At 41.6% G+C, this 27,856-nt stretch overlaps 1 protein-coding gene and 1 long non-coding RNA gene across 9 annotated transcripts in view; one reads left to right on the plus strand and one right to left on the minus strand.

Moving 5' to 3' along the window:
* The window catches only part of ZKSCAN4 (zinc finger with KRAB and SCAN domains 4), a 30,501-nt gene extending 2,645 nt beyond the window's left edge, over positions 1-27,856 (plus strand). For 3 of the 8 annotated variants that reach the window (XM_063633274.1, XM_063633276.1, XM_063633273.1), the window contains 4 exons: positions 22,651-22,798; positions 24,331-24,413; positions 25,393-25,516; positions 26,501-27,856. In XM_063633274.1, coding sequence (XP_063489344.1) covers positions 22,693-22,798; positions 24,331-24,413; positions 25,393-25,516; positions 26,501-27,363 — 1,176 coding nt within the window. In that variant the 5' untranslated portion in view covers positions 22,651-22,692 and the 3' untranslated portion in view covers positions 27,364-27,856. Of the gene's footprint in view, positions 1-20,177; positions 20,943-20,971; positions 21,624-22,650; positions 22,799-24,330; positions 24,414-25,392; positions 25,517-26,500 lie in introns of those variants that run through there. The other 5 variants (XM_055263960.2, XM_055263961.2, XM_055263962.2 and 2 more) reach the window with 5 other exon arrangements.
* On the minus strand, positions 6,513-20,425 carry LOC134735797 (uncharacterized). Its single transcript, XR_010119302.1, has 3 exons — positions 20,290-20,425; positions 18,510-18,759; positions 6,513-6,610 (listed from the first exon to the last, which is right to left on the minus strand). It is a non-coding gene; the product is annotated as an uncharacterized lncRNA (long non-coding RNA).

The following is a 27,856-nucleotide window of genomic DNA, read 5'->3' on the forward strand; positions in this document are numbered from 1 at the left end:
TAGTAAATATTTTAGGCTTTGTGGGCCAAGAGGCAAAATTGAGGATATTATTACATACTTTTTTAAGACAAAATGTACATTTATTTTAAATGATAAAGCATAATCAATAATTTGTTCAATTATTCCAAGGAATAGATAACTGTTTTTTTTTAATTTTTATTTTAAGTTCTGGGATACATGTGTAGAGTATGCAGGTTTGTTACATAGGTATACACATGCCATGGTGGTTTGCTACACCTATCAACCCATCATCTAGGTTTTAAGCCCCACATACATTAGCTATTTGTCCTGCTGCTCTCCCTCCCCTCCTCCACCCCCCACAGGCCCTTGTGTGTGTTGCTCCCCTCCCTGTGTCCATGTGTTCTCATTGTTAAACTCCCACTTATGAGAACATGCAGTGTTTGGTTTTCTCTTCCTGTGTTAGTTTGCTGAGGATAATGGCTTCTAGCTTCATCCATGTCCCTGCAAAAACATTATCTCATTCCTTTCTTATGGCTGTATAGTATTCCATGGTGTATATTACATACTTATAACAAAAGAAAAAGCACATTTTCATTGATGCAATATAATTATATTATTATTCAAACTATAATAATTGAGTATAATTTTGCAATGCATATTTTCTAATGTGAAGAATGAAATTGTTTTTTGGATGAATAACCTTTTGCTTAATTAGGGTTCTGCCCTTGTAGGTCAAAAGTAGCCATAGACAATATATAAGTGAATGAATATGGCTGTGTTCCAACAAAACTTTATTTATAGCCGCTGAAGTGAATTTCATATGATTTTCATGTTACTAAATTTTATTATTCTTTTGATTTTTCCCCAAGCCATTAAAAAATATAAAAATAATTCCTCACTCAGACCATTAAAAAACAGGCCATGGGGCAATTTTGGTCTGTAGGCTGCAGTTTGCTAACCCCTGATTTAGCAGAAAAAGCAGTGGTGCAAAAATTATGCTTATAGGGATAAAAATAAATGCCTACCATACCTTTTTAATGGGAGGATGGGCTTTTATTTTCTAAATTTTATTTATAGATGAGCAAATGTTCATTTGCATAGAGCATAGAAATATATTTGAAGAACTTTAAGAAAATAGGGACAGTTTTTGAAATAACAATACATTTTAATCATCAAGGAAAGTACCAGATGTTGAATGCTCAGCTAAAATGGAATTGTTCTCACAGGTAACCTTTTACTATCTTTCTTAAAATTTCTCAAAATTGTTTTTCATAAATCTTTCTTCTAGTTTTTATTTTATTTTATTATTTTTTGAGACAGGGTCTTACTCTGTTGCCCATGCTAGAGTGGAGTGGTACTCTCATGGCTCACTGTGTACCCTTGACCTCCTGGGCTTAAGTGATCCTTCCATTTCAGCCTCCCGAGTAGCTGGGACCACAGTTGTGTGCCACCATGCCCAACTGATCTTTGATTTTTTGTAGAGCTAGACCCTGTCTCTAGACAGATATTGCCCAGGCTGATCTTGAACTCCTGGGCTCAAGTGACCCTCTGACCTCAGCCTCAGAAAGTGCTAGCATTACAGGCATAAGCCACCATGCCCAGCTCCCAATTTTTCTTTTAAAAACTTTCAAACCTACAGAAAAGTTCAGACACCCATATATCATTTACCTAGATTCACTAGTTGTTATGATTTGGTTTCTTACTCAATTGAAAGAAAATTGCAGACATTATGATGCTTCCCCTCTATTTCAGTCATGAATGCATAAAAAGAACATTTTCCTTCATAATCACAATGTCATCCTTACCCTCAAAACATACAGGATATGTTCAAAATTCTTCAATTGTTCCAAAAATGTCCTTGAGGTGGGATTGGGTATTTTGTGTGTGTTTTTAAATCTAGAATCCAAGGATCATGCATAGCATTTATCATAACATTTTAGTCTCTTTAATCTAGAACAGTTTCTCTGCCTGGTCTGAATGTTTGTGTCCCTTCATAATTCATATATTGAAATCTAATCACCAATATGATGGTATTAGGATGTGGGGCTTTTGGGAGGTGATTAGGTCATAAGAGTGGGTCCCTCATGTGTGGGATTAGCACCCTTATGAAAGAGGCCACAGAGAGCTGACTTGCCCCTTCCACCATGTAAGGACACAGGTAGAATATGCCATCTATGAACCAGAGGGCGGGCCCTCACTGGACACCAAATCTATCTGCACCTTGATCTTGGACTTCTCAGCCTTCAGACCTGCAAGAAATAAATTTCTGTTGTTTATAAGCCACCCGGTTTATGGTATTTTGACATAGTAGTCCAAAGGGACTAAGACAGTCCCCTCAACTTTTTTTTTTAATTTCTTGACATAGTTTTGAAGAGTCCAGGGTGATTTTTTTTTTTTTAATATCTCACAATTTGAATTTATCTGATTCTTTCTTCAAGATGGAATTCAAGATAATCCTGTTTGGCTCATCACATAGGTGATATTATATATTTCTTATTGCATTACACCAGGAGGCACTTAACATTAGTTTGTCCCAATCTATACTTACACTTATTATTAAGAAATTCCTGGCTGGGCGTGGTGGCTCACGCCTGTAACTCTAGCACTTTGGGAGGTCGAGGCAGGCGGATCACTTGAGGTCAAGAGTTCGAGACCAGCCTGGCCAATATGGTGAAACCTTGTCTCTACTAAAAGTACAACAATTAGCTGGGTGTGGTGGTGCATGCCAATAGCCCCAGCTACTTGGGAGGCTGAGGCAGGAGAATTGATTGAACCTGGGAGATGGAGGTTGCGGAGAGCCAAGATCATGCCAGTGCACTCCGGCCTGGGTGACAGAGCGAGACGCGAGACTCCATCTCAAAAAAAAAAAAAAAGAAAGAAAGAAATTTCTAATAAGCAAATTTATAGAGTTCTGGAGACAAACTGGAATTCAATTCCTTTCCAAATTACTTCAGACTGCCTTTACACATATATTTAGTGACCTTTACACACAAAAACAACAATAAAGGCAATATTTTGCTTTATGTCAATATGAGACATTCACTAATGAGAACCATTTTGAAGCACCTAAAACAAAAACAAAAATTAAAAACAAAAACTGACATGGGATAGTGTTTATAGCATAAGGTTAGGTTAAAAAAAAATACTATATCAGCCATAAAAATGAATGAAATTATGTCTTTTGCAGCTACATGGATGGAGCTGGAGGCCATTATCCTAAGTGAAATAACTAAGAAACAAAAGTCAAATACCACATATTCTCACTTATAAGTGGGAGCTAAACCATGGGTACATATGGATGTACAGAGGCAAATAATAGACATTGGAGACTCCAAAAGGTGGGAGGATGGAAGAGGGGTGAAGGTTGAAAAATTACCTACTGGGGCCAGGCACAGTGGCTCACACCTATAATCCCAGCACTTTGGGAGGCTGAGGCAGATTGCTTGAGCCCAGGATTTCAAGACCAGCCTGGGCAACGTGGAAAGACCCTATCACTGCAAAAATAAAAATAAAAAATTAGCCAGGTGTGGTGGCATGCAACTGTAGTCTCGGCTACTTGAGAGGCTGAGGTGGGAGGATTGCTTGAGCCCAGGAGGTCAAGGCTGCAATGAACCATGATCGTGACACTGCATTCCAGCCTGGGCAACAGAGGGGATTCTGCCTCAAGAAAAAAAAAAATTACCTATTGGGTACAATGTTCACTATTAAGGTGATGGGTACACTAAAAGCCCAGACTTCACTATGCAATATATCCATGTAACAAAAGTGCACTTGTACCCACTAAATCTATAAACAATTTTTAAAACTGCATCAATATTCTGTCTGTTCAGTGATTAAAACTGGGCAAAAATTGTGTATTTTGACAAAGACTAAGAAAGAACTTGGAGTAATATATGCCTCCTTTAAAAGACTTTTAAGTCATTGGCATTTCCATATTTATTTTTATACTTTTTCTAAAAAGTCCTTGCTAATGACCTGATCATTACTGAAATGGTGTCCCAGTGAACATGAATCATTCAGATAAACTTATTGAGAAAGTTTCAATACAAGGAGTAGCCAACCAGTTTAAAATTTGTGTCTTTTTTTTTTTTTTTTTTTTTTTTTGAGATGGAAGCTTGCTCTGTCACTCAGGCTGGAGTGCAGTGGCACAATCTCGGCTCACTGCAACCTCCACCTCCCAGGTTCAAGCGATTTTCCTGCCTCAGCCTCCTGAGTAGCTGGGATTACAGTCACCCACCACCACACCCAGCTAATCTTTTGTATTTTTAGTTGAGATGGGGTTTCACCATGCTGGCCAGGCTGGTCTCGAAATCCTGACCTCAGTTTATCCACCCACCTCGGACTCCCAAAGTGCTGGGATTACAGGCGTGAGCCACCATGCCTGCCTAAAATTTGTGTCTTAGGGGCAGTTCAAAGTGGTTATAGCAGCTCCATGACATCATGAATATTCCATGTTTCTTCTCTTTCTGCTTCAATATTGTTCAATAACTTTCTGCCTCCAGCAAATGGCTTTCATCTTCATGGTTGCCTCCTCATGAAAAGATGGCCATTCTACCAAGGGACTCATCTCTAAATTCTAGGAGGAAAGAAGGGCCAAAGGTATGGGCTGGTTGAGTCATTTTTTTCTTTTTTCTTTTTTTGGTCATAAAATATACAATTTTCCTAAAAACTCCATTCAGTGGTTTTGCTTTCATCTCGTTGTCTAGAACTGGGTCAAAAGGCTTCCTCTATCTTCAAGTGTTTGGAGAGGTAAATATTTTTAAATGGGCACATTGTTATCCAGAAAAAAAAAAAAAGAATCTCTTAACATGACAGAATAGGGGACCGGACATTTGATAGTCAACCACAGTGTCCTGTGGGACACTGAAATTGACAGCTTTGAAGCACTGTGTGTAGTCACTTTCCAGAAGTTACCTCAGTTCATCTTCACAACTCTGAGATGCTGGATGGAACTTTATCATAATTCTACAATCCACGAGAATACACTTTTCATCATCTTTCACCTAACCTACATCCAAATCTCAACATTCTTGCTTTAGATAAAATATCTTGATTTAGATAAAATCACCCTGTTTTGGAGTGGAAAAACCAGGATGGATTCTCCAGGATGTCCCTGGCTCCTGGATAGACAAACAACAGAAAATTGATTCTTTCCTTTAAGTTCCTTTCCTGCCATGGGCAGTCAAAGAAGCCAGACTTCGGAAACCTGCTCTGTCTAGCTGTGCCTGTAGCTCGAAGTTCCCCAAGCACCAGGAGACATCAGACTGCAGAATAGGATCCCAACTACAGGAAAGGAAATGGGCTGCTGGTGGGCAGGAGGCGGGGATTCCTCAGGCCAACTGTCCACCGAACCCCGAGGCAGAGGTGCCCCTTCCAGGGTCCCTCCTGGCATCCTGGCTCCCTAGAGCCCCGGGCCTCAGCTTCTGCTGAGAGGCAAGTCCTCACAGCCTCGTTGACCCTTCGCAAACCACAAAAGATTTACAATCATGGCTCATCCATCTTCCGCAGTGATGAGCCACCTAAGCCATTTTCCAGGTTTCTCTAGGAATGTTGCATAACTCTGCACAACACTGTCCAACAGAAATACAACGTCAATTACAATTGCAACTGCACAAATAATTTTACATCTTTTGTCACCACATTTAAAAAGGTAAAAATAGATAAAATTAACTTATTACAGTATATTTTATTCAATAGACCCCAAATGTCATCATTTCAACATATAATCAGTATAAAACATTATTAACATATTATGTATTTAACAACAACAAAAAAAACCCACTAAGTCTACAAAATCCAGTGTGTATTTTGCACTTACAGCTCATTCAGTTTAGATGAACCACATTTTAACTGCTCTATAGTCATGTGTGCCTAATGGCTATTGTATTGGGCAGCAAAGCTCTAGAACAGAGGTATCCAATCTTTTGGCTTTCCTGGGCCACATTGGAAGAAGAAGAATTGTCTTGGGCCACACATAAAATACACTAACACTAAAGATAGCTGATAAGAAAAAAAAAAAAAGTAAGGTTAGGGTTAGGGTTAGGGTTAGAGGATTAGGGTTACGGTTAGGTGAAAAAAAATTTTAAATATAAAAAGAAAATAAAAAGAAAAAAACACACACAAAATCTCATAATGTTTTAAGAAAGTTTATGAATTTGTATTGCACTGCATTCAACGCCGTCCTGGGCTGCCTGCGTTGGACAAGCTTGCTCTAGAAGTTGCCTTTATCACCTCCCCACCATACTACCAGCTGCCTGCTGTTCTCCATCTGTTCACCTGTGTGCATCCAAGCAAATGTGTGTTCTTTGTGGAGACACACTTCTAGACACTGGAGATATAGTGGTGAACAAACTAAAAATCTCTGCCATTATAACCAAAACAATTGAAATAAAATGCAAGATAGTAGTAAATATTGGAAAAATTTTTGAAAGGGAAAAGAAATATGAAGTGCATATGTGTGGGGGGCAGGCAGGTAATGGTAAAAACTTTAGGTGGCATGGACAGGGAAGATCTTACCGAGAAAGTGTCCTTTGAATCAAAATCTACAGGAAATGAGGGAGCTAGCCTTGCTGATATACAGGAAGGGCATTCCAGTGGAGGGAACACAAATGCAAAGGCTTTGATCTAGGAGGATGTTCATCAGTAAGACCTGTTTCAAACAAAATATCAAAATATTAAATAAAGACAGGATTAGTAACAGTGCTTTGCCTAGCTATATTGAGACCTAAAGCAAAAGGAAAAATCCAGTAATAATGATCCCAACTTTATAATTTTGATATTTTGCTTATCATGGATTCCTTGCATTAATTTTGATTTATTAAAATATTATTTTTCTTAACTAATAAGTTGTTTGGCACTTTGTTAAATTTTCCACCCAAGGCAAGCCTCACTTGCCTTACCTTAGTTCTGGGCCTGCATATTGCCTAGAGTGGAATGACCTAGGGAAGAGAACAGTAAGTAGATGAAGCCAACGTAATTGTTCCACCTAAAAGAAACACCATGATAAATAAATGGTCCCTTGTATGCCATCCCTTGCAGTTCACTCCACTCTCAGTCTCCTAATTGCACTGGATGTAGCAGACTCAGGGGCAAAATACATGTCTATGTATGTTGAGAAACAAGTCATTTAAGACAGTCCAAATCCTCACCCAGCTCACATGTTTATTTTGGGCCTTTTTGTCAACCCAGAATTTCATAGAGGTGTGTAAAGCTATTAGAGATGCCTGAGTATGGAGGAGCACTGGAAAGAGAGGGAAGAACAGTCTCGATGTTGAACTCCTGAACCAAGAGAAGCAGCGGGGTGAGCAACAAGTGAGAATAGCTGTAAGAAAGGTGTGGGAGAGGAAGCTTGTGCTCACAGATGAGAACCCATTATCAATCAAATATTCCTTGTCAGGCATGACATTAGAATTAGCAAAATTGAGGAAAAGTGCATAAAGAAAGTAAAGCTGATGAGACTTGACACTAATTTTAATTTCATGAATAGGTCACTTTTTTAAAACAGTAGATATTAATAGGATGAATTTCAAGGCTTCCACCAGAATCTTAGCGTTACCAGTAGTACAGTACTTTAGAAAAACACCAAACCAGCCGGGTGCAGTGGCTCACGCCTGTAATCCCAACACTTTGGGAAGCCAAGGTGGGCAGATCAACTGAGGTCTGGAGTTTGAGACCAGCCTGGCCAACATGGTGAAACTCCGTCTCTACTAAAAATACAAAACTCAGCTGGGCGTGTTGGCAGGCACCTGTAATCCCAGCTACTTGGGAGGCTGAGGCAGGAAAATCGCTTGAACCCGGGAGGTGGAGGTTGCAATGAGCCGAGATCACACCACTGCACTCCAGCCTGGGTGACACAGTGAGACTCTGTTTCAAAATGAAAAGAAAAACACCAAACCTATTCAGGAAGGACATGAACTCTACCACATAAAATTCTTTCCATTTTAAATAACCTAATTCATGATTTGGATAATAAGTAAAAACAACTAACATTTATTCAGCATTCTGATTTACATTTTAAAGTGTTTTTACAATGGTTATCTCATTGGATATGCCCAAGGTCACCTAAATCTATATTGGATGGAGGAGACAAACACATTATCACTCTAAACTCCATGTTCTTTTACCACCACCCACATTCAAAAGTCATATTCAAGTTCTCTGTACTTTCTAGTGTTATTTTCTGTATTTTAAATCTTGCCTTTTTCTCTGACAAATTTCTAGGCATCACAAGGTCAAGGACTACGTTTTTCATTTATTCTGTAGATTCTACAACTCTACTTTGTATCTGGTATGAAATAAAAATACACAGATGAGCAGATTATGTAATAATTAGTCAGGAACTCTTTCACTATAGAAACAATATTATTTAAACACAAAGTTTTCAAGAGAGAAAGTGGTAATGCAAGTTAAGAATCAGGTGTCAAGGGATATGTATAAACTCTTAGCAATGCCACTTAGCAGCTGTTGTAAGGATCAAAGAGATAAATATAAAAGGTCTTAATGAATGAACTCTAATGTTAACTAAACACAGGGCTGGGGCTAGAGTGAGGCAAAAAAGGCACTGAGGGCACAAAGAGTAGGGATGAACCCACTCTCTTAAATTTTGTGACTTAAATGCCTCTCTTGCCTTATCTTACTTCCAGCACTGTTTAAGGATAAGTGATAGACAAAAGATCATCCCATTTTTTCCCCATTTAACATATAAAGGAAATTCCATGAGGCATCTGTAGTCCCACAAAGGACATACAGAACTAGAAAAAAAATGCTGTGGATTGTTGGAACAATATATAGCTTGTATTGTAACAGTTTGGTAAGATCTCTATGATTTGTACTAAGTGAGTCAAAAATACCTGAAGAATTAGACATCTTTAAAGTTTCTGTGGAATTGGGAGAATTGTTTCCCTCTATGTTGTTCTGAAGACTTATACATACTGATCCCTGGAAGGATCAGACACCCTCTAACATTTATAGCCAACATCCCAACTGTTACTTGGACAATTAATTTGATCATAATATTAGGATGTGTCAGAATTAAGTTTTTATATCTTTAAGCACAAAAGAAATGTACCTCTTGTGGGACTTTTAGAGACCTCAGTGTTTAATCAAAGATCTTGTGTAATACTCAATATAATGATGAATTTCATGAACACAAGTGGCAGAAAATAGGAATGATAAAAGGATGAGAAGCTGTGGGAAAAGGGAGAAGCTCTTAACACCCATAATCAATTATATAGGGTTTAAACACCAACAATGAATAGTTTGCTTCCTAGCAAATTTAATTATGTGAATTCTAGAAATGTTTCTAGAAAGTTTAATTATGGGCTTTCTAGGAAGTTTAAAATTGGCTTTCTAGAAACTTTGATTCAAGGCTGGGTGCAGTGGCTCACACCTGTAATTCAGCATTTTGGGAGGCCAAGGTGGGAGGATCGTTTGAGCCCAGGAGTTAGAGACCATCCTGGACAACATAGTGAGATCCCCTCTCTACAAAAAATTTAAAAATTAGGTGGGCGTGGTGGGATGTGCCTGTAGTCTCAGTTACTTGGGAGGCTGAGGTAGGAGGATCGCTTGAGCTCAGGAGATCAAGGCTGCCATGAGCCATGATCACACCACTACACGGTAGCCTGAGAAGCGGAGTGAGACCCTATCTCAAAAAAATAAAATAAAATAAAATGTAAAAAGAAACTTTTATTCCCAGGAAACTGCCTCAGAGGTATGGAATTTAACTCTCCTCTTCAGTAGTAGGTTGTATTGCATGCATTTTGGAGCCTCTGGTATTAGCTCATCTTCTGTTCATTTTTAGTGCTTTGACACCTGAGTTTTTGTAGAAGATATGTAGATGTCTAGAAGACATCTAGACATCTTTTGTCTAAAAGACAGAGTTCCCTGTTGAGAACACTCTCATGTTGAACGATGCTTGACCTCTTCATGAAGGCCTTTCCCCATTCTTTACACTGTGGAGTCTCTGATACAGAACAAAACTGACAACCCCACTGTAAGCATTCCCACACTAATCACATTTTTATGGTCTAACTCCAGAGTGTATTTTCTGGTGATAACAGAATACCAATCATGAAGAGAAAGCTTCTATGTCCACTTGACATTTAAGAAGTTTCTCTCCCAGGTGAATTCTGTAGTGGTAAATGAGGCTTGTATTTTGGACAAAGCTTTTCCCAAATTAATTACATTTGTGTCATATTCTTTTTAATGTGAAAGTCACCTGCTGATGTTCTACTCTGATCCATTTTTTTTCCACACTCAGAATCCTGGTACATGCTCCCATTGAGTGTTCCACGTACCTTCCCATATAATCCTGTTTTCTGTAATTTCCTTAATTGGAGCTGCTGTCCTTTTCTCAGTCTTCACCTTACCATTGGAAACAATAATCCAATGGAAAGAAGGGATTTATTATAGGAGAGAAAAATCTTCCTAATAAAATATGAGAGTATGAGGTTTGTGTTTATCTGAAAAGTATATGAAGGAGGCATAATATGAGGAGAACATGAGAAAGGTGAAATCTGTGGTGCCAAAAGAGGAAACACTGGCAAAAAGGCAGTAAGCATATATGTAGGATAAGGAAAAGAGGGAAAAGAATAGAGTGAGAGTCAGTTCAAAAAAGAACTGGCTGGGGTGTTATGAGAATGTGAGAATGTGGAATGTGGAATGCGAATGAAGTGGATTTGTATTGAGGTGATCATTCATTGATCAACTCAAATTTCTGATTAATACATTCAACAAATGTTTACCTGGTGTGTACCATGTGCAGTATTGGAGCCATCGGTATTAGAACAATAAACAAAACAGAAAAAAATCCTGCATTCACACTCACATACCTTCTATGGGATGTAGGCCAATTAACAACTAAAAAATAAAGTACATAGGTGGTAATAAGTGCTATGGAAAAGAGGACAGGGACTTCCATCAGGCAACAGGGGGTGAAAATTTTAAATAGAGTGATGAGGAAGGCCTCACTGATAACCTGAAGGAGGTGAGAGAGCTAGTCATGTGGTTATCGGGGGCACAGAATCCCAGGCAGAGGAAACAGCAACTGCCAAAGCTCTGAGGCGAGAATATGTCTAGCATTCAAGGAACAGCTCACTGGCTGTAGCTGGAGCAAAGTGAATGAGGGAGAGCAGTGGAAAATCTGATCAGAGAGGAGGCAAGTAGCCAGATTATATAGTTCGAAAACTGTAAGAACTTTGGTTTTTATTCTGAGTAAGTGGGAAACCATTCGATATTTTTGGATAGAGGAAAGGTAAGATCTGACTTGGGGTTTAAAATGATCACTGTAGTTGTTGTGTTGAGAATAAAACATATGACAGACAAAGGTGCAAGCAAGAAAACTCAGAAAGGGGGCTACTGCAGTAATCCCGGGAACATATAATGGTAATGAAAAACAGTGGTAGCAGTGGAGATGGTGAGAAGTGATTTAGTTTGTGGATATATTGGGAAAGTAGTTCTAATGGGATTTCCTGATTAATTGGATGAGACATGAGAGACGAGTAAAAGATAAGAGTGAAAAAAGCAGATGAGCAGTTTATAAACAAGGCAACTACTACTCAAGGGGCAAAAGCTGTGCAGAAGTTAAAATATGTCTATAGTGAGTACTGGCCTGTTATCCCTGTATATGTTTATGCCTTAAGGGAATTATAATTATCAAAAAAATAGTTAGGCATGCAGGCTCTATCATCATAAGACTGAAAGGGAATGAATGAGTCTAAGGAAAATTCATAAATAGTGCTCCCAATTGTGAAATATATGTGTATGCATAATCAGAGTAATGGATACAAGAACAAGCAAGACTAGAGGGGCTTCAACAAGAACTGGTAGGTGCAATCTTAGACTTTGGGGGTCTGAGGTTTGATTTTACTCTACCAACAAGGCAATAGCGTAGCCTGTCATTAGAATCTGGCATAAGAATCTGGCCTAAGTCAGAAACAAAATAATTTTATATGATTACAAGGAAGCCCTATGACTTTTACCCTTTGCCTTCAGAATTTCATTGCCTTTTTCTACTGCATTAATAACCCACCCCAAACAGTCCTACTATTTCAAAGTTATAATTGTTATTTTTTTTTCCCAATTAGGATAGGCTAGGCCCAGTGGCTCATGCCTGTATTCCAGCACTTTGGGAGACTAAAGCAGGAGTATCACTTGAGGCCAGAAGTTTGAGACCAGCCTTGGGAACATAGCTAGACTCCATCTCTATAAAAAACAAGACCAAAAAAACCTTATTAGGAGAGACAGTCTCCCTTGGGCCTTTTGTGCTTCTGTGCATCTTGCTGTAGGTGCCAAGGATATAAGGCTCTGATCATTTTTTTACCAGTCCATTTCCCATAGATAGCAAGCCTGCCATTTGTTACTCATAGATATCAAGCAGCTATCATATTTGCATCAGTTGCCACTGCCACCAAGTCTCAAGAAGGTGACATGATGGGCCCAGATGGATGCTATGCACACAGTGGGTTTGTGTTGCATCCAGAGAAGCCTGAGCTTAGAGAATCTGCAGCTTTTACAGCAAGGGGTTAAGTAAGCCTGATAATTGTACAAGGCAAGACATTATCTTTCAAGGTCACCAGCTGCATAAACAATCTGAGGAATAGACTGGTTTAAAAAAAATGGCTAGGGTCTTGTATCCTGATTTTCTTTTTTTTTTAAACCATCATTCTCATAACTTTCTATTAAATTTTATGTATGCATTCTGCTTATGGTTTATTCTATTGTCAATCTCCACTGGAATATTAACACAATGAGGGCAGAGACCTTTGTCCTTTTTGCCACTGTGGTATCCTGAACACCTAAAATAGTGTCTAACCCAGAACAGTAACTCAACATCCTTGTTCTGTACAAGGTTAAATAATTTAAAGCTTATTGAGCCCTAATGTGTAATGTGTGTATCATTTTCAACTTTACCATATATTTTGAAATTGCTTTTTAAGATAAATGTATGAATTTATACACCCATCAGCTGTGTAAGTTTTTTTCCACACATTTACTAGCAAATATTATTGAAACACTTTTACATTTTGCTAAGGTATAGGTATGAACTGGCTTAAAATTTGCCTTTTCTAATTACAAGGCTAAGTAAGGATCTTTGCTTATGTTTATTGGCCATTTAAGATTCCTCCTCTCTGAATTGCCTATGCATATTCCTTGTTAATTTTCTGTTTGATTGTTGGCTTTTCTCTTGTTCATACATAGAAGTTCATTATGTATTCTGGCTATTGATCTTTGTTGATTATATGAGTTGCAAATATCTTCTTTCAGTCTTTTGTGTTTTCCACATGTTTCTGGTGTCTTTTGATATAGCTTTAAATTTTAATGAGGTCAAATTTACTAATTTTTTTCCTTCATAGTATGTGCTATGTATTTTAGAAGAATTCCTGCTTTACTTAAGATCATAAAGAAATACTCCTAATTTTCTTCTGAAAGTGTCAAAGTTTTTCTATTTAAATTTTTTTTTTGAGAAAAGGTCTCACTCTGTCATCCAGGCTGGAGTGTACTGGTGCGATCATAGTTTTCCCAACTGTCTCAAATACGTCTTTTTGCAATTGTTTTGTTCTTATCAGGGTCCAAATAAGGTTTACCATTACCATTACATTTGGTTGATAAGTCTATTCAGTCTCTTTTAATCTATAGTTCCCCTTTCTCCTCCGAATGTTTATTAATGCCATTTATTTGTTGAAGAATCTAGGTCTTCCTGAGGTAGGACGCTGGACTTGACTTCAGAAGTGGGGCTGACACCAGGCCAGATTGAGAACTAACCAAAACAGGGAAGAGGGAAAAGCACCTCTCTGTGAGACATGCTCAGCAATGTGCCATGTCAGTTTACCACTGCCATGCTACCCCTTTCCATGGCAACAACCTGACGACCAGGAAGTTACTACCCTTTCTCTATAAATGTCTGCATAATCTGCCCCTTAATTTGAATATAATTAAAAGTGGGTATAAATATGGCTGCAGAACTGCTTCTGAGCGACTACTCTGGACATGCTGCCTATGGGTTAGCCCCACTCTGCAAAGGAGCAGTACCTCTAGTGCTGCTGTACATTACTGCTTCAATAAAAGTTGCTAACACCACTAGCTCACCCTTGAATTCTTTCCTGAATGAAGCTGAGAACTCTTGATTCATACATTTTATGAAACAAGCAAAAATTTAAAAAAAAAGAAATAAAAAAAGACCCTCCTGGTCTAAGCCCCAATTTGGGGGCTCACCTGTCCTGCATCATCTGTCAACCCAGATGGGATGAAGACAGCAGAGACAGTGGAGAAGGAGGCAATCGGCGTTAAGGCAAGACAGTAGTAAGGCAGCGAGACAGAAGAGATGATCAGTGATCAGCAGAGAAGTGGTGATTGGCAAGAGATGATGAGAGATGGTAGTCAGCAAGATAGCAAGAGACCAGTGAGAGATGGCGATTGGTGAGAAAGTGAATGGAGAGATGGCAAAGCAGTCTGTGATTAAGGCTGCAAGAGCTCTAACAATAAAGATCTGCCAACACTACAGAGCTATAACAGTAACCAGAGGCTCTGTTCAGAGCCATCATTTTCCCTGACAGGTGGAGCCAAGTGGATGTGTAAGCGGTCATAACGCTGCTGCCTCATATGGGACCCACTGCTCCAGCCAGCAGGCCAGTGGGTTACCAGTCCCATCCTGGTCCCCCATGTGACAGCTAAGCCCACCTAAGCTGAGGAAATCTGGAGAGACTTTCACCTGGGTCCCATGTGAAAGATCAGTCAGAGCCTTTTGACTCTTGAGGATAAGTGAATGTTCCCTGTGTTCTCCCCTCCGACCCGCCAGTATCGGGTAAGATAGGAAGTAAAAGCCTTTGGATAGGTGGTCAGTTAAAAGTCCCCTGTTTGAGTGCCTTGAAGCACATCCTTGCCACATCTTCCCCCAGTTACTTCTCCTCTGACTTCATTTTATTGCTCCACCAGTCATTTTCAGTCCTAAAATATATGTTTTGTTTTCAGTCTTTATTTTTTCTTTTGAGACCGAGCCTTGCTGTCACCCAGGCTGGAGTGTAGTGGCATGATCTTGGCTCACTGCAACCTACGCCTCCCAGGTTCAAGTGATTCTTCTGCCTCAGCCTCCTGAGTAGCTGGTACTACAGACGTGCACCACCAGGCCCAGAAAATTTTTGTATTTTTAGTAGAGATGGGGTTTCACTATGTTGGCCATGCTGGTCTCAAACTCCTGACCTCAGGTGATCCACCCATCTTGGCCTCCCAAAGTGCTGGGATTACAGGTGTGAGCCACCATGTCCAGACTCCATGGGGTTTTCAGTATTTGGTGAGGAGACCCTCGCTGGCTGAAACTCAGGCACTCCGGGTTTTGGTATTTTCGGCTGCCCCGGCAGATGTTCTGGGGTTTTCAGCATTGACATTCCCTCTAGGATTGTGGATTACAGTCCCTACCTCTAGGGAAATATTGGTCTCACCTTTGTCTGCCCTAAAGTTAGAAGTTACTTCCCTAATAGCCAGTTGCAGTCCCCTTCCTTCATGCTGACTTATAACTGCCTTGCTCAAGCCCTCTTGGCTGAAGAAGCTGGGAGTACCCAATCCCCTGGCATGACAGCCAGCCACCTACAGCAGTAAACAAGTGGCCACCCAAACATTTTTTTTCAGTGTCTCTGCTAGTAGGTAGGTTCTCCAGCAAGTCAGGGCCTCCGAGGTTTCCCCTTGGGCAACCCCTTTTCCTTTCTCCCTTCCACTGTCACCATTTGTTTAGCCTCTCTCTGCATAACCCTTGCTGTCTGCAAAATTTAGGCTCAACATTCTATTGCCCATTCATAGCTCAGCTTATAATGCACTTTTGTAACACTTTGCTCCCTCCATTCATGCCTTCTCTGTAGAACAAAGTGAGAAATTAAAAGGGAAAAGTAACTAGGCATTTGCTAAACTTAGGCTAACTAGGCCAGGTACAGTGGCTCGTGCCTGTAATCCCAGCACTTTGGTAGGCTGACGTGGGTGGATTGCTTGAGCCCAGGAGTTTGAGACCAGCCTGGGCAACATGGTGAAACCCTATTTCTACTAAAAACACAAAAATTAACCAGGCATGGTGGTGGGTGCCTGTAATCCCAGCTACTTGGGAGGCTTAGGCATGAGAACCACTTGAACCTGGGAGGTGGAGGTTGCAGTGAGCCGAGATCGCGCCATTGCACTCCAGCCTGGGTAACAGAGTGAGACTCGTTCTTAAAAAGTAATATAAAATAAACTTAGGGTAACTGAAACCCCTGTAGATATCTTCATTAAACACGGGGACAATGGCGAGCATCCCAAGAGACTCGCCACTAGGGTGCCTTTTAGACAACTGGAGTAAATTTAAACTAGAGAAATTATTTTAAAAAGAAACTCATTTACTATTGCAATAATGTTTGCGTTCAATACAGATTGGCCAACCAACAGATCTGGCCTAGGCATGGTTCTTTACATCATAGTGATATTTAACAATTAGTTTTGCTCTGTAAAAAGGAAAATAGAGATCTCTTAGGCACAGGCTTCTATGGCTCTGTAGTGGCTCACGTTACTTCCAGACACCAGAAAGCCACACCTAAGGGATCCTCTCCAAGCAGCTTCCCCTAGAAGGCCTATGCCCTCTCTGAAGTCTCCTTAATCCTATTCTGAGAGTAGTCCCATTAGTTTTCTAATGAAGGATTCTAACTCAAGGTCATCAGGCACCCCTTCCCCTTATCCAGCTAGCCCCAGCCTTTACCCCCCAGGGCCCAAAATAGTAAGCCCAACCAGGACCACCAGGAGTAGGGCCCCATATAAGCCCCTAAAGTCAAACCTGTGTCCATTGCAGGAGGTAGCTGATGGAAATGGAGGAACACTTAGAGTACATGGGGCATTGTCTGTCTCTAATTTGGCTTTATACAAGGAAAAATTTGGCCAGTTTTCAGAGAATCAAAAAAAAGGTTTATACATTTTACCATATTCTTTAATTTAACTTGTCATGACTTGCAAGTATTGTCATTTGCTTGCTGTGCCATGAAAAAAAAAAGGTAAGGAAAAATTGTGTGGTTAAGCCAATCATTTATGACAAGGTTATGGAAATAACTCAAGGAAAATGAGAAAATCCCACTCTATTTCAGGGTCATTTTGGTGAAACACTCAGGAAATATACTAATGCAGACTCAGACTCCCAAAAAGGACAAGCTCTCCTAGGTATGCATTTTATTACTCAATCTGCCTCTTATACTAGGAGGAAGCTACAAAAAGCAGCAATAGGACCTCAAACCCCTATGAGCCATTTAAATATGGTCTTTAAAGTTTACAACAATAGGGACAGGGCAAAAGAGATTTAACAGTAGCCAAAAAGTGCAATTATTAGCAAATGCTTTAAGTCCCCTGACCCCTGAGGGTTACCCATCCTGAAATAGTATCACAAGATGGATGTCTGGAATGCCCAGAGAAGAGCCCCTGACTTGCCAGCCCCAATGTATAGGTTATTTACTAGCCAAACAAGATGGAGCCTGTGCAGTTATTAATAAAACCTGCTGCACATGTAGTAACAACTCTGAACAAGTTGAATTTAACATTCGCAAGATCTATAAGCAAGCTAACCAGTTACATATCTATAGTCAGGGCACTGACCCCAACTATATCTGGTCAATTATCAGAAGTGCCATCCAAAGTCTCACCTAGTTTTTATCTCTCCTAGGACCTTTAATAGCCATCTTGTTATTACTAATCTTTGGCCCTTGCTTGTTTAACCTCTTTATAAAATCTGTGTCTTCTAAATTACAACAGTTCCAGATAAAGAAAATGCTGTCACAGGGCTTCCAACCCATCCCATCTACTGACCCAGAAAATAAAAGCATACTGCCTTTAGATATGGTATCCAGAGATTTTTACTCTTCCAGTGCTAGGCAGGGCCTATGCCCATAAACTAAGCAGGAAGCAGTTACAGAAGATGGACCACTGCCCTTCTGCAGCCCGCTTAAAATTAAGAAGGCATATCTAATCTCTGAGGGAGGAATGAGGTAGGAGGCAGAATTCAACTCCAGAAGTGGGGCTCCAACACCTGACCAAATTGAGGACTAGCTAAAAGAGGGAAGAGGCAATATCACCTCTCCACCAGACATACCCACCAGTGTGCAATGTCAGTTTACCATTGCCATGGCAACACAGGGAAGTTGCCACCCCATTCCATGGCCATGACCAGGTGACTCAGAAGTTAACACCCCTTTTCTAGAAATTTCTGCATAATCTGGTGCTTAATTTGCATATAATTAAATGTAGGTATAAATGTGACTGCAGAACTGCTTCTGAGCTGCTAGTCTGAGCACACTGCCTAGGGGGTAGCCCTGCTCTGTAAGGAGCAGTACCTCTGCTGCTGCTGTACACTGACACTTCAATAAAAGTTGCTGCCTAATACCACTGGCTTGCCCTTGAACTCTTCCCTGGGCAAAGCAAAACATCCCTTTTGAGCTAAGCCCTAATTTTGGGGCTCACTTGTCCTGCATCATTCTGTTCTATAGAATGTCCCACATGCTGGATTTGGCTGATTGATTTTTTAAAGTGTCATTTAATTCCTTAACTCTCAAACTCACCTGCATGTTGGAATCACCTAGGAAAGTTGGCCAGGCGTGGTGGCTCACACCTGTAATCCCAGCACTTTGGGAGGCTGAGGTGGGCGGATCACTTGAGGCCAGGAGTTCGAGACCAGCATGGTGACGCATGTCTGTAATCCCAGCTACTTGGGTGGCTGAGGAACTAGAATCACTTGAACCCAGGAAGTGGAGGTTGCAGTGAGCCAAGATTGTGCCACTCCACTCCAGCTCTGGGTGACACAGCAAGACTCTGTCGCAAAACAAACAAAAACAACAAAAAAATGTTATTCATGCCTGAGTCCCATCCTGTGACGTTCTGATTTAATTGATCTTGGTTGCAGCCTAGGTATCAGGATGTTTTAAAAGCTCCCCAGTGATTCTGTGGGACACAGAGTGTGAAAACTGCTAACTTAACTTATTTCTGTAAATATTAGGATCTAGAAAAGTACTTAGATTCAAGTTCACTTATAAGGATACTTCATGGGCAGTGCCCTCTACCTTCTGTGGTAGCTCATCAAGAGAAATATATTTTGTAGTATTTTTCATTTGCAACAGTCTTTGGGATTTCTCATTTTCTTAAGTTATGTTATTTCCTAATTCTTGGAATGTAGAGGCATAGGCAGAGAAAGAAAAACTCAGGAAAGTACTGACATGATATTTTTTCCCCTAATAAACTACTGAACTTGCATTTTGTAGCTTCTCCATTCCACTGGGCAGAAAGGGGCTTACTGAAGTGTCCAGTCAAATAACTTACAGTCAATTATGGCCTAAAATCGAGTCCCATCTAGTTCAAAGAATTCTCAGGGCTTTCTTCTATTATAGGATAGGCCTAGTTTATCACATGCCAGGCACTATTCTAAGCATTTTACACGAGTGCTCGCAACATTATCTAATCCCTAGTAGTGCCTACAACATCCCTATCTTCTATTACTTTCCCTATTTACAGATTGGAAAAGTCGGGCACAGGGAGGGTAAGCCAGGATTACACAGGTAACCTGGCTACCTGCATATCTAGCCGCTGTGCTTGATTGTGAATGGGGGCTGGGAAGAAACAGGAAAGAAGAAAACAGAAGAGAATGGGGTCCCTGAAGCCAGAGACTAGAGAGTTTCTGGAGGTGGAGAGCAGCATAAGCCTGATTGCCAGAGAAGCAGCCATGGAATGTGCAAAGTGGTGAGTGGGGGAGTGGGGCAGTGTGTTGAGGATTAGTGGGAGGTGAGGGCTACAGTCAGGGTAGGGAGGAGTAGTTTGGCCTTAAGGAGGAGGAAAAAAAGTGACAGATTAAGGGGGTGAGTGGGGAAGGACCAAGGGCAGCCACTGCTCGCTCCAGGCAAGTGCCTGGTGATGTGTTCTGCTGCTTTGAGGTTTCTGAGAGAGACTAAAGGTCCTCCTGCCCGGGTTCTTAGGGCTCTGGGGAACCCCTGCTTTCCAGCTCAATTTTATTGTCAATTTTATGCCAGCTGCTTAAGCAAGCTTTACATAGGAAAGAAATATGAGCCACAGCGGCATCCTTACAGGATTTAAAGGCTCAGTCCTATTTCTTATGATCCAAGGTCTGTCATCCTTTCCTTCTCTTTTCCTTAACTGCCTTCCCTTGCGTGGAGGTAAGGACAGGGTAGCTAATGGGTTAATTCGGAGACAACCACTGAGAGAAGCTTCCTAGAGAGCCCAGGAAGTGGCCTTAGTTGCCATCGAGGCTTCCTGTGCCCCAGCCTCAGCTTCCCTCCTATGTCTGGAGAGTGATCACTTTCACGCCCAAAGACATCCTTTGGTGATACTTACTGTGGGATTCAGAGTGGGATGCCGAGGACGACCCTGCAAAGGCACGGACTATAAGAGAGATCTGTGCAGCTGCGCCTCAGGGTGTGTCCTGGGCCCCTGGGCATGAGAGGAGGGGGACCACTTGCAGTTTTACTGGAAAATTTACCACCTTTCCAGAATCCTCTGAAGATATACAGGTCGCAACTAGAGTGAGACCTGAGTACTGCCTTGGGTCAGAATGGCTAGAGAACCGAGAAAAAACGCAGCCCTGGACGCCCAGTGTGCAGAAGACCAGACGGGGCTCCTGACCGTGAAGGTGGAGGAGGAGGAAGCCTCCGCCTTGACGGCGGAGGTGAGCGCACCCTGCAGCCCTGCTCGGGGCCCCGAACGCTCCCGCCAGCGCTTCCGAGGCTTCCGTTACCCGGAGGCTGCGGGCCCCCGCGAGGCGCTGAGCCGGCTCCGAGAACTCTGCGGACAATGGCTGCAGCCTGAGATGCACAGCAAGGAGCAGATCCTGGAGCTGCTGGTGCTGGAGCAGTTCCTGACCATCCTGCCGGGGAATCTGCAGAGCTGGGTGCGGGAGCAGCATCCAGAGAGCGGGGAGGAGGTGGTGGTGCTATTGGAGTATTTGGAGAGGCAGCTGGATGAGCCGGCGCCGCAGGTAGAAAGAACAGGTTTAGTATCTGAGCGCTGTGGTCTGTTTCCTCCTGAAATCCCAGATCGGAGTGAGGGGCATTCCTTTAAGATCCAGGAGCTCCTCATCTCTTTTTGTACTGTGAACCTCCTTGGCAGTAAGCTGAAGTCCTTGACTCCTTCTCAAAATTATATTTTTAAATATATAAAGAAACTATAAAGGATTACAAAAGAACACAACTATATTGACATACAGTTAGCAAAGAATTAAATTTGTATTAAAGTCATATATGTGGATTTTTATTACTGCACTAAATAATAAGACTTAGGTACAGGGCTTATAATTGGCAATTTCAAAATGGTGATAAGCATCTATTTGCCTGGTTGTAATGTGGTGTGAAAACATGTGCAGGTTTTGTTGGTGACAAAGTCCTGGGTACTGCTTATGCTACCTTGATTTGTTGCTTCCATTCATAACTGAAGGAAATGTTAACTCTCTCTTAAAGACCAGTAAAAATAAGATTAGTTTTTGACCTGTCTAAGTTCCTGGACCACTTGGGAGAAAGTCCATAGACCACTGGTTATGAACCTCTGGTAGAAAGTGGGCAGATTTTTACCTCCATGTTCTTCCCTGTTTTATGAGGGACTGTTTCCTCTTTGCATCGTCCTGTGTCCCTGTGCACACACCTTCAGAGGACCTGTGTGGCCAAATCTTCTAACTGGTGAGCTGGATACCAAGGTTCTTGACTTAGGTCTATTGCACGCAAGCCCTGTAGCAGTGGGAAGTCATTGCAAATCTCTTAGCTTCATTCTTCATAAAATATGTGGGAAATTCTGAGCTGCATGTGAGACAGTAACTTGAAAACTGTAATTTAATTATAAATGTCTGGAAGGAAACCTACTTTTAATGAGGACATAACTATGTGCCAGGCCCTGTGTTAGGTGGTTTCACATACTGTGATCTTATTTACTGGTCTCCAAAACCTCATAAAGTAGAAATTATTATCCTCATCTTTCAGATTAGAAAATATATTAGTATTCTTCGAGAATTTAGCACCAGTGTCCAAAGGGTTTTCGTAAACACACAGATGTATATAATGAGGGAGCCTAGAGTAATGGTAAGAACACGGGATCTGGAGTCATTCTGACTGGGCTCCCATCCTAGTATTGCCACTTATTAGCTGGGTGACATGGGCAAGCTGCTTAAACGCTGTCCACCCTTGGATGGGTGCGGTGGCTCACGCCTGTAATCCCAGCACTTTGGGAGGCTGAGGCGGGCAGATCACCTGAGGTCAGGAGTTCGAGACCAGCCTGACCAACATGGAGAAACCCGGTCTCTACTAAAAGTACAAAAAATTAACCAGGCGTGGTGGCATATGCCTGTAATCCCAGCTACTAGGGAGGCTGAGGCAGGAGAATCGCTTGAACCCCAGAGGCGGAAGTTGTGGTGAGTTGAGATCATGCCATTGCATTCCAGCCTGGGCAACAAGAGTGAAATTCCATCCCCCCCCAAAAAAAAACAACAACAACAACAACAAAAATGCTGTCCACTCAGGAGAGAGGATCAGGGCCACATCTCCATTTTCAGCAACTTATCATAAAAATCCAAAATAATAGCTCATAGGGTTGTTATCTATATTAATTGTGTTAATATCATAAGGCTTGTAGGAACAGTGCCTAGAAAATAGAAATCACTTGCACATGGAAAACAGAAAAGTTGTGTAGATAACTAAAAATCGTGACTTCTAGGTTCCCGTTGGTGACCAGGGACAAGAACTGCTCTGTTGCAAGATGGCACTATTGACACAAACTCAAGGGTCTCAAAGTAGCCAGTGCCAGCCAATGAAGGCTCTGTTCAAGCATGAATCTCTGGGATCCCAGCCCTTACAAGACAGAGGTGAGTATTCTCTTCTGGGTTGTATGAATTCTATAGACTTCATCCAATTTCATTTAAGGATCACCTAAAAGATCCATTTACAGTTACTTTGTATACTCATCACAGAGAGACTGTATTTTAAGACTGAGACTAAAAGAGAAATTTCAAACAATGGTGAAAAACTTTCCTAACCAAACTAGGACACAGTAAATCTGATTTTATCAAAATTGATGTCTAGAAAGAATCGGTTTTTTAAACAACATGGTAATCTCCATTCATTAAAGATATATTTAGGGAGCCCTCATCTATGGTAGCCAGTGTTGTAGGCACTGGGGAGAGAGCCACCAATAAGACAGAATTCTTGCTTTGATGGAGCTTACATTCTAGCAGGGAGGATAGCAAATAAATTAATAATATAATTTTAGATATTGGTAAGTGCTATGAAGAAAATAAGGCAGAATTTGTAAAGCCAGCCAGAACATTCCAGAGATAGTAGGACTGCTGCAAATAAAAGAGTGTAAATCTAAACCCTGTAAAGTCTGTAACTAGAAGACTGAAAATCACTTAATAGGAAGCAGCTGTGTGTTCCATGCTGTTCCTCATCTGCTGTGAACATCTGGGCTGATTCCTAAGACATACAACACTTGGACATGCCATCCAACATGCAATCTTTATTTCTCAGCAGAGTTTCTGGCCTAAACCAACTTATTTTCTGCCCCTTGCAAATTGACTTATTATAGGGAAACCTAAGGTTTCTTCTACTTCTGAGTCTGAGCAAGTTCTTTTTAAGCAGTCTTCCAGTCTTCCATTGCCTCCTTTCTGGACCCAGCCTTATTTGACTTCCTAGTTTTAATTTTTCTTTTGTCTTTTTTTTGAGATGGGGGTCTCACTCTGTTACCCAGGCTGGAGTGCAGTGGTGAGACCTTGGCTCACTGCAACCTGTCTCCCAGGCTCAAGCAATCCTCCCACCTCAGCCTCCTGAGTAGCTAGGACCACAGGCCCATGCCACTACACCCGCTAATTTTTTTGTAATTTTGGTTCAGACGGGTTTCTCCAGATTGCCCAGGATGGTCTCAAATTCCGGAACTCAGGCAACCCACCTGTCTCAACCTCCCAAAGTGCTGCGATTACAGGGATGAGCCACTGTGCCTGGCCTCCTAGTTTTTCATACCTGAAGTGGAAAGCATCCTAATATCTACTAAAGACATTTTAACCAAAACAAAACAAAAACAAAAAACCCTCTTTACTCCCCATCTCCTAGCAAAATTGAAAACCCAAAGGTCTTCAAATGGAAAGCTTTGTTTGTTATGTTGCTTTCATTTCACCAGTCCTACCAAGGATTCTGCACGTGGTTTTTGTATATCTGCAGAGCGCACCAGACTTCTTTCGGCCCTAGGGCTGGAGCTGGTGGGAATCAGGCAATTTTGAAAGGAACACATTCTGTATAAACTTACTGGCAAGAACTTACTGCCCCAGTTTTTGAACTTGGATTTTGCAAGGTGGGGAGGCTGAATACTAGGGTAGTTCTCATCCAGAGCTTCTTTCTTTCTTAGTTCTCCAGGTTCCTGGGCTTGCCCAGGGAGGGTGCTGCAGAGAAGATGCAATGGTAGCTTCCAGGCTCACTCCAGGGTCCCAGGTGAGCTGGAGCTCCTCTCCCTCCCCAGCGCCCCATACCTTTCACTACTGTTGGGCTCCGCATTAAGTTCCTCCCTCCCCGGTCCTACCCCACCCCTATCCTAGATCTACATGAATTTGAGTTTCCTCATCTATTCCAAAGTTGCATATAATGTCCACCTTCATTTTGGTGCCCACCTAAGAGGACTTTCCTGTTGCACAACAACCTTGGAATTTTCCTTGTACTTCTCAGATCTTTCCTACTATATTTCTTCGGTCAGCCTCTTCCTCAATGTGATTTTTCTCCTTCAACAAGGGCAGTTCCGCAAAAGCAAACTGAAGGTTTTGTTGGGATGGTCATTCTGTTTCGCTTTTTAAGATATAATAAGCTGTGCTGTTGGTGAGGCATATAAAGGCCTGGCCCTTGTCCTCAAATAACTTACACTTGAAAGGTCAGATAAGGCCTTGAAGTTATTTATATCTTGAAGTTATTTATATTACAATATGAACAATCTTTTCTCAGCCTAGATTTCAATTTACTACTCAGCCTTTCCTGTCCTGCTTGAAGATCTCAGTGTTTGAGGCTGTGTAGTATCCTTTTTTCCCCTAATTTTTCTCACTTCAGTCCTAGATTTCATTGTGTTTTTGAAGCTATTAATGTAAATGAACCCCTACTCTCACTTTGCCAAAGCATACTGCAAATCTTGAAAATTTTGGACACAGTTCCATTCCTTTTGCTGCATTGACCCTTGTCTTCCAACCCTTTTTACTTTCTGGACTGTTTAGATATTTATATGAAAGTACTTATCCTAAAATATGTGTAATATTTCTTTCATTTGGCAGGTATTTTTTATAAAGATGTTATTAGAGATAAAGCTAAATTGGTGTAGGTGTGCCACACTTGCTCTTTTTTAAAGAGCCTCTTTAAAGGGGATGTTCATTCTTTGCTTTGGGGGTAATTTTGGGCAAGAGGAGCTAGTTAGGATTACCTGTTGTTTTAGGGGTTGCTGAAAATGGAAGATGTGGCCCTGACCCTCACTCCTGGGTGGACACAGCTGGATTCATCTCAGGTGAACCTCTACAGAGATGAAAAGCAGGAGAACCATAGCAGCCTGGTCTCCCTTGGTAAGACTGAGACACTAATTTGTCTTAAGATTTCTTGGCATTCTTTGCATATTAGAACCTATTGGGCTGTTAGAAGCTGTTGAGGCCCCATTATGTTTGGATTCAGAATCACCATTCCTGAAAGCCTGTTACTGACTACTAGCTCCTTACTCCTTCTGACCTTGCTTTCTCCTCTGCCATGCCAGTGTTCTAGTTAGGATAAGTGGGGTGAAATTGACACAACTCCTTGTACAGGTCTGGCTCATAGGAGATGCTCAGTAAATGTTGATGTCCTCTTGTTGCTATCCCTGACTGAAGAGGAAAGCTGGGGGGCCTCTTCAGGAAATGGGCCATGGATTCAGAATGTGAGAGCTAGAAGCAACCTTAGATATCAACTACAGACCCTGACCTTAGGGGTGAGGGTGCAGAGGCATAGATTACCTCACTTGTTTGAAATCTCATAGCTTATTTGCGGCACAGTGGGGGCTCTAACTCAGAACTCCTAGCGTCAATGCCAGTTCTGTTTGAGAACTTTGCCTCTGCCTGGGGCACAGTTAGAGACGACGGCCCATGTCATTGATCCATCACCAATTTCTAGTCTTTGCTTTTGCCATTTCTTGCAGATGCTTCAGAAATCCTTCCACTTGCCCTGTTACTATCACCCTCTGCTCAGCCCTTTCAAAATCTAATCCTAGGTGCATGGCCCTGCCTTACTATTCTTAGAGCTTAGAACTACCACATATGTCCCCTGCATAGTCCTGGGTCCTCACCATTTTCCCTCCACTCCCAGTTTGTACCCTTCCAATGGCCCCATTCTCATTCTCAGGTCTCCTTCCTCCCCAGCACCCCTGTTCTCCCGTTTTATTCCCATTCTTATTCTAGCACTTAAATCCTCATCCTGGGCATATATAGACTTCTGTAATTCTTGCCTCCCTGGTACTCATCACAGAGCTTTCCTCCCATGGCAGGGCATAACCCACAGTTGCCGGCCATTTGTTGTTTCAGGTGATGGAATACAGACTAAGAGCAGGGACTTGCCTCCAGTCAAGAAGCTTCCAGAAAAGGAGCATGGGAAGATATCATGCCACCTGAGGGAAGACATTGCCCAGATTCCTACATGTGCAGAAGCTGGTGAACAGGAGGGCAGGTTACAAAGAAAGCAGAAAAATGCCGTAGGGAGTAGGCGACATTATTGCCATGAATGTGGAAAGAGTTTTGCTCAAAGTTCAGGCCTGACTAAACACAGGAGAATCCACACTGGTGAGAAACCCTATGAATGTGAAGACTGTGGGAAGACCTTCATTGGGAGCTCTGCCCTTGTCATTCATCAGAGAGTCCACACTGGTGAGAAGCCATATGAGTGTGAAGAATGTGGTAAGGTCTTCAGTCACAGCTCAAACCTTATCAAACACCAGAGAACCCACACTGGGGAGAAGCCCTATGAATGTGATGACTGTGGGAAGACCTTCAGCCAGAGCTGCAGCCTACTTGAACATCACAAAATTCATACTGGGGAGAAGCCATACCAGTGCAGTATGTGTGGCAAAGCCTTTAGGCGGAATTCACATCTCCTGAGACATCAGAGGATTCACGGTGATAAAAATGTTCAGAATCTTGAGCATGGGGAGTCCTGGGAAAGTCAGGGTAGGACGGAAAGCCAGTGGGAAAATACTGAGGCTCCCGTGTCTTATAAATGTAATGAGTGTGAGAGAAGTTTCACACTGAATAGAAGTCTTATTGAACATCAAAAAATCCACACTGGTGAGAAACCCTATCAGTGTGACACATGTGGAAAAGGTTTCACTCGAACTTCATACCTTGTTCAACATCAGAGAAGCCATGTAGGGAAAAAAATTCTTTCACAGTGACCCATGGTATTCATGCCAACATTGGTGCTCATTTGTCACTGAACTGAAGCCACCCTGGAGCCCTTAATGGTTACAGAAATTGTGGACCAGGGCTTTATTTACCACTATACATCATTGGGTATTGGAAAATGTAGTCTGGCTGAGATGATGAGTTATCTTCTACATTCTAGAAAGTGATTGGAAGAAGTCATTTGATAGGAGGCCGTGGGAGAGTGGTCTGGAAGTTGTAGGACCTAAAATAGTTTGTTCTCACCCAGTGGATTTAAATGGCCTTCTGGACTTGTTAATTGCCCTCAGCCAGCACTTTAGGACATCTGGTTGGATGGCTCTGGTCTGGGGGGCTGCTGCTCTGACCATTCATTTTGCCTCTAATGAATCTTTCACAAATTGGTCAGATCCATGAGGTCTTTTGCTCTTCTTTGTGCCTTGTACGATAGGTGCTAATAAACATTTATTAAATGTACCAGTAAAGTGGCCTTTGTAGCTCCAAAAA

Source organism: Symphalangus syndactylus, chromosome 23 (assembly GCF_028878055.3).
Source record: "Symphalangus syndactylus isolate Jambi chromosome 23, NHGRI_mSymSyn1-v2.1_pri, whole genome shotgun sequence".
Taxonomy (NCBI): Eukaryota; Metazoa; Chordata; class Mammalia; order Primates; family Hylobatidae; genus Symphalangus; species Symphalangus syndactylus.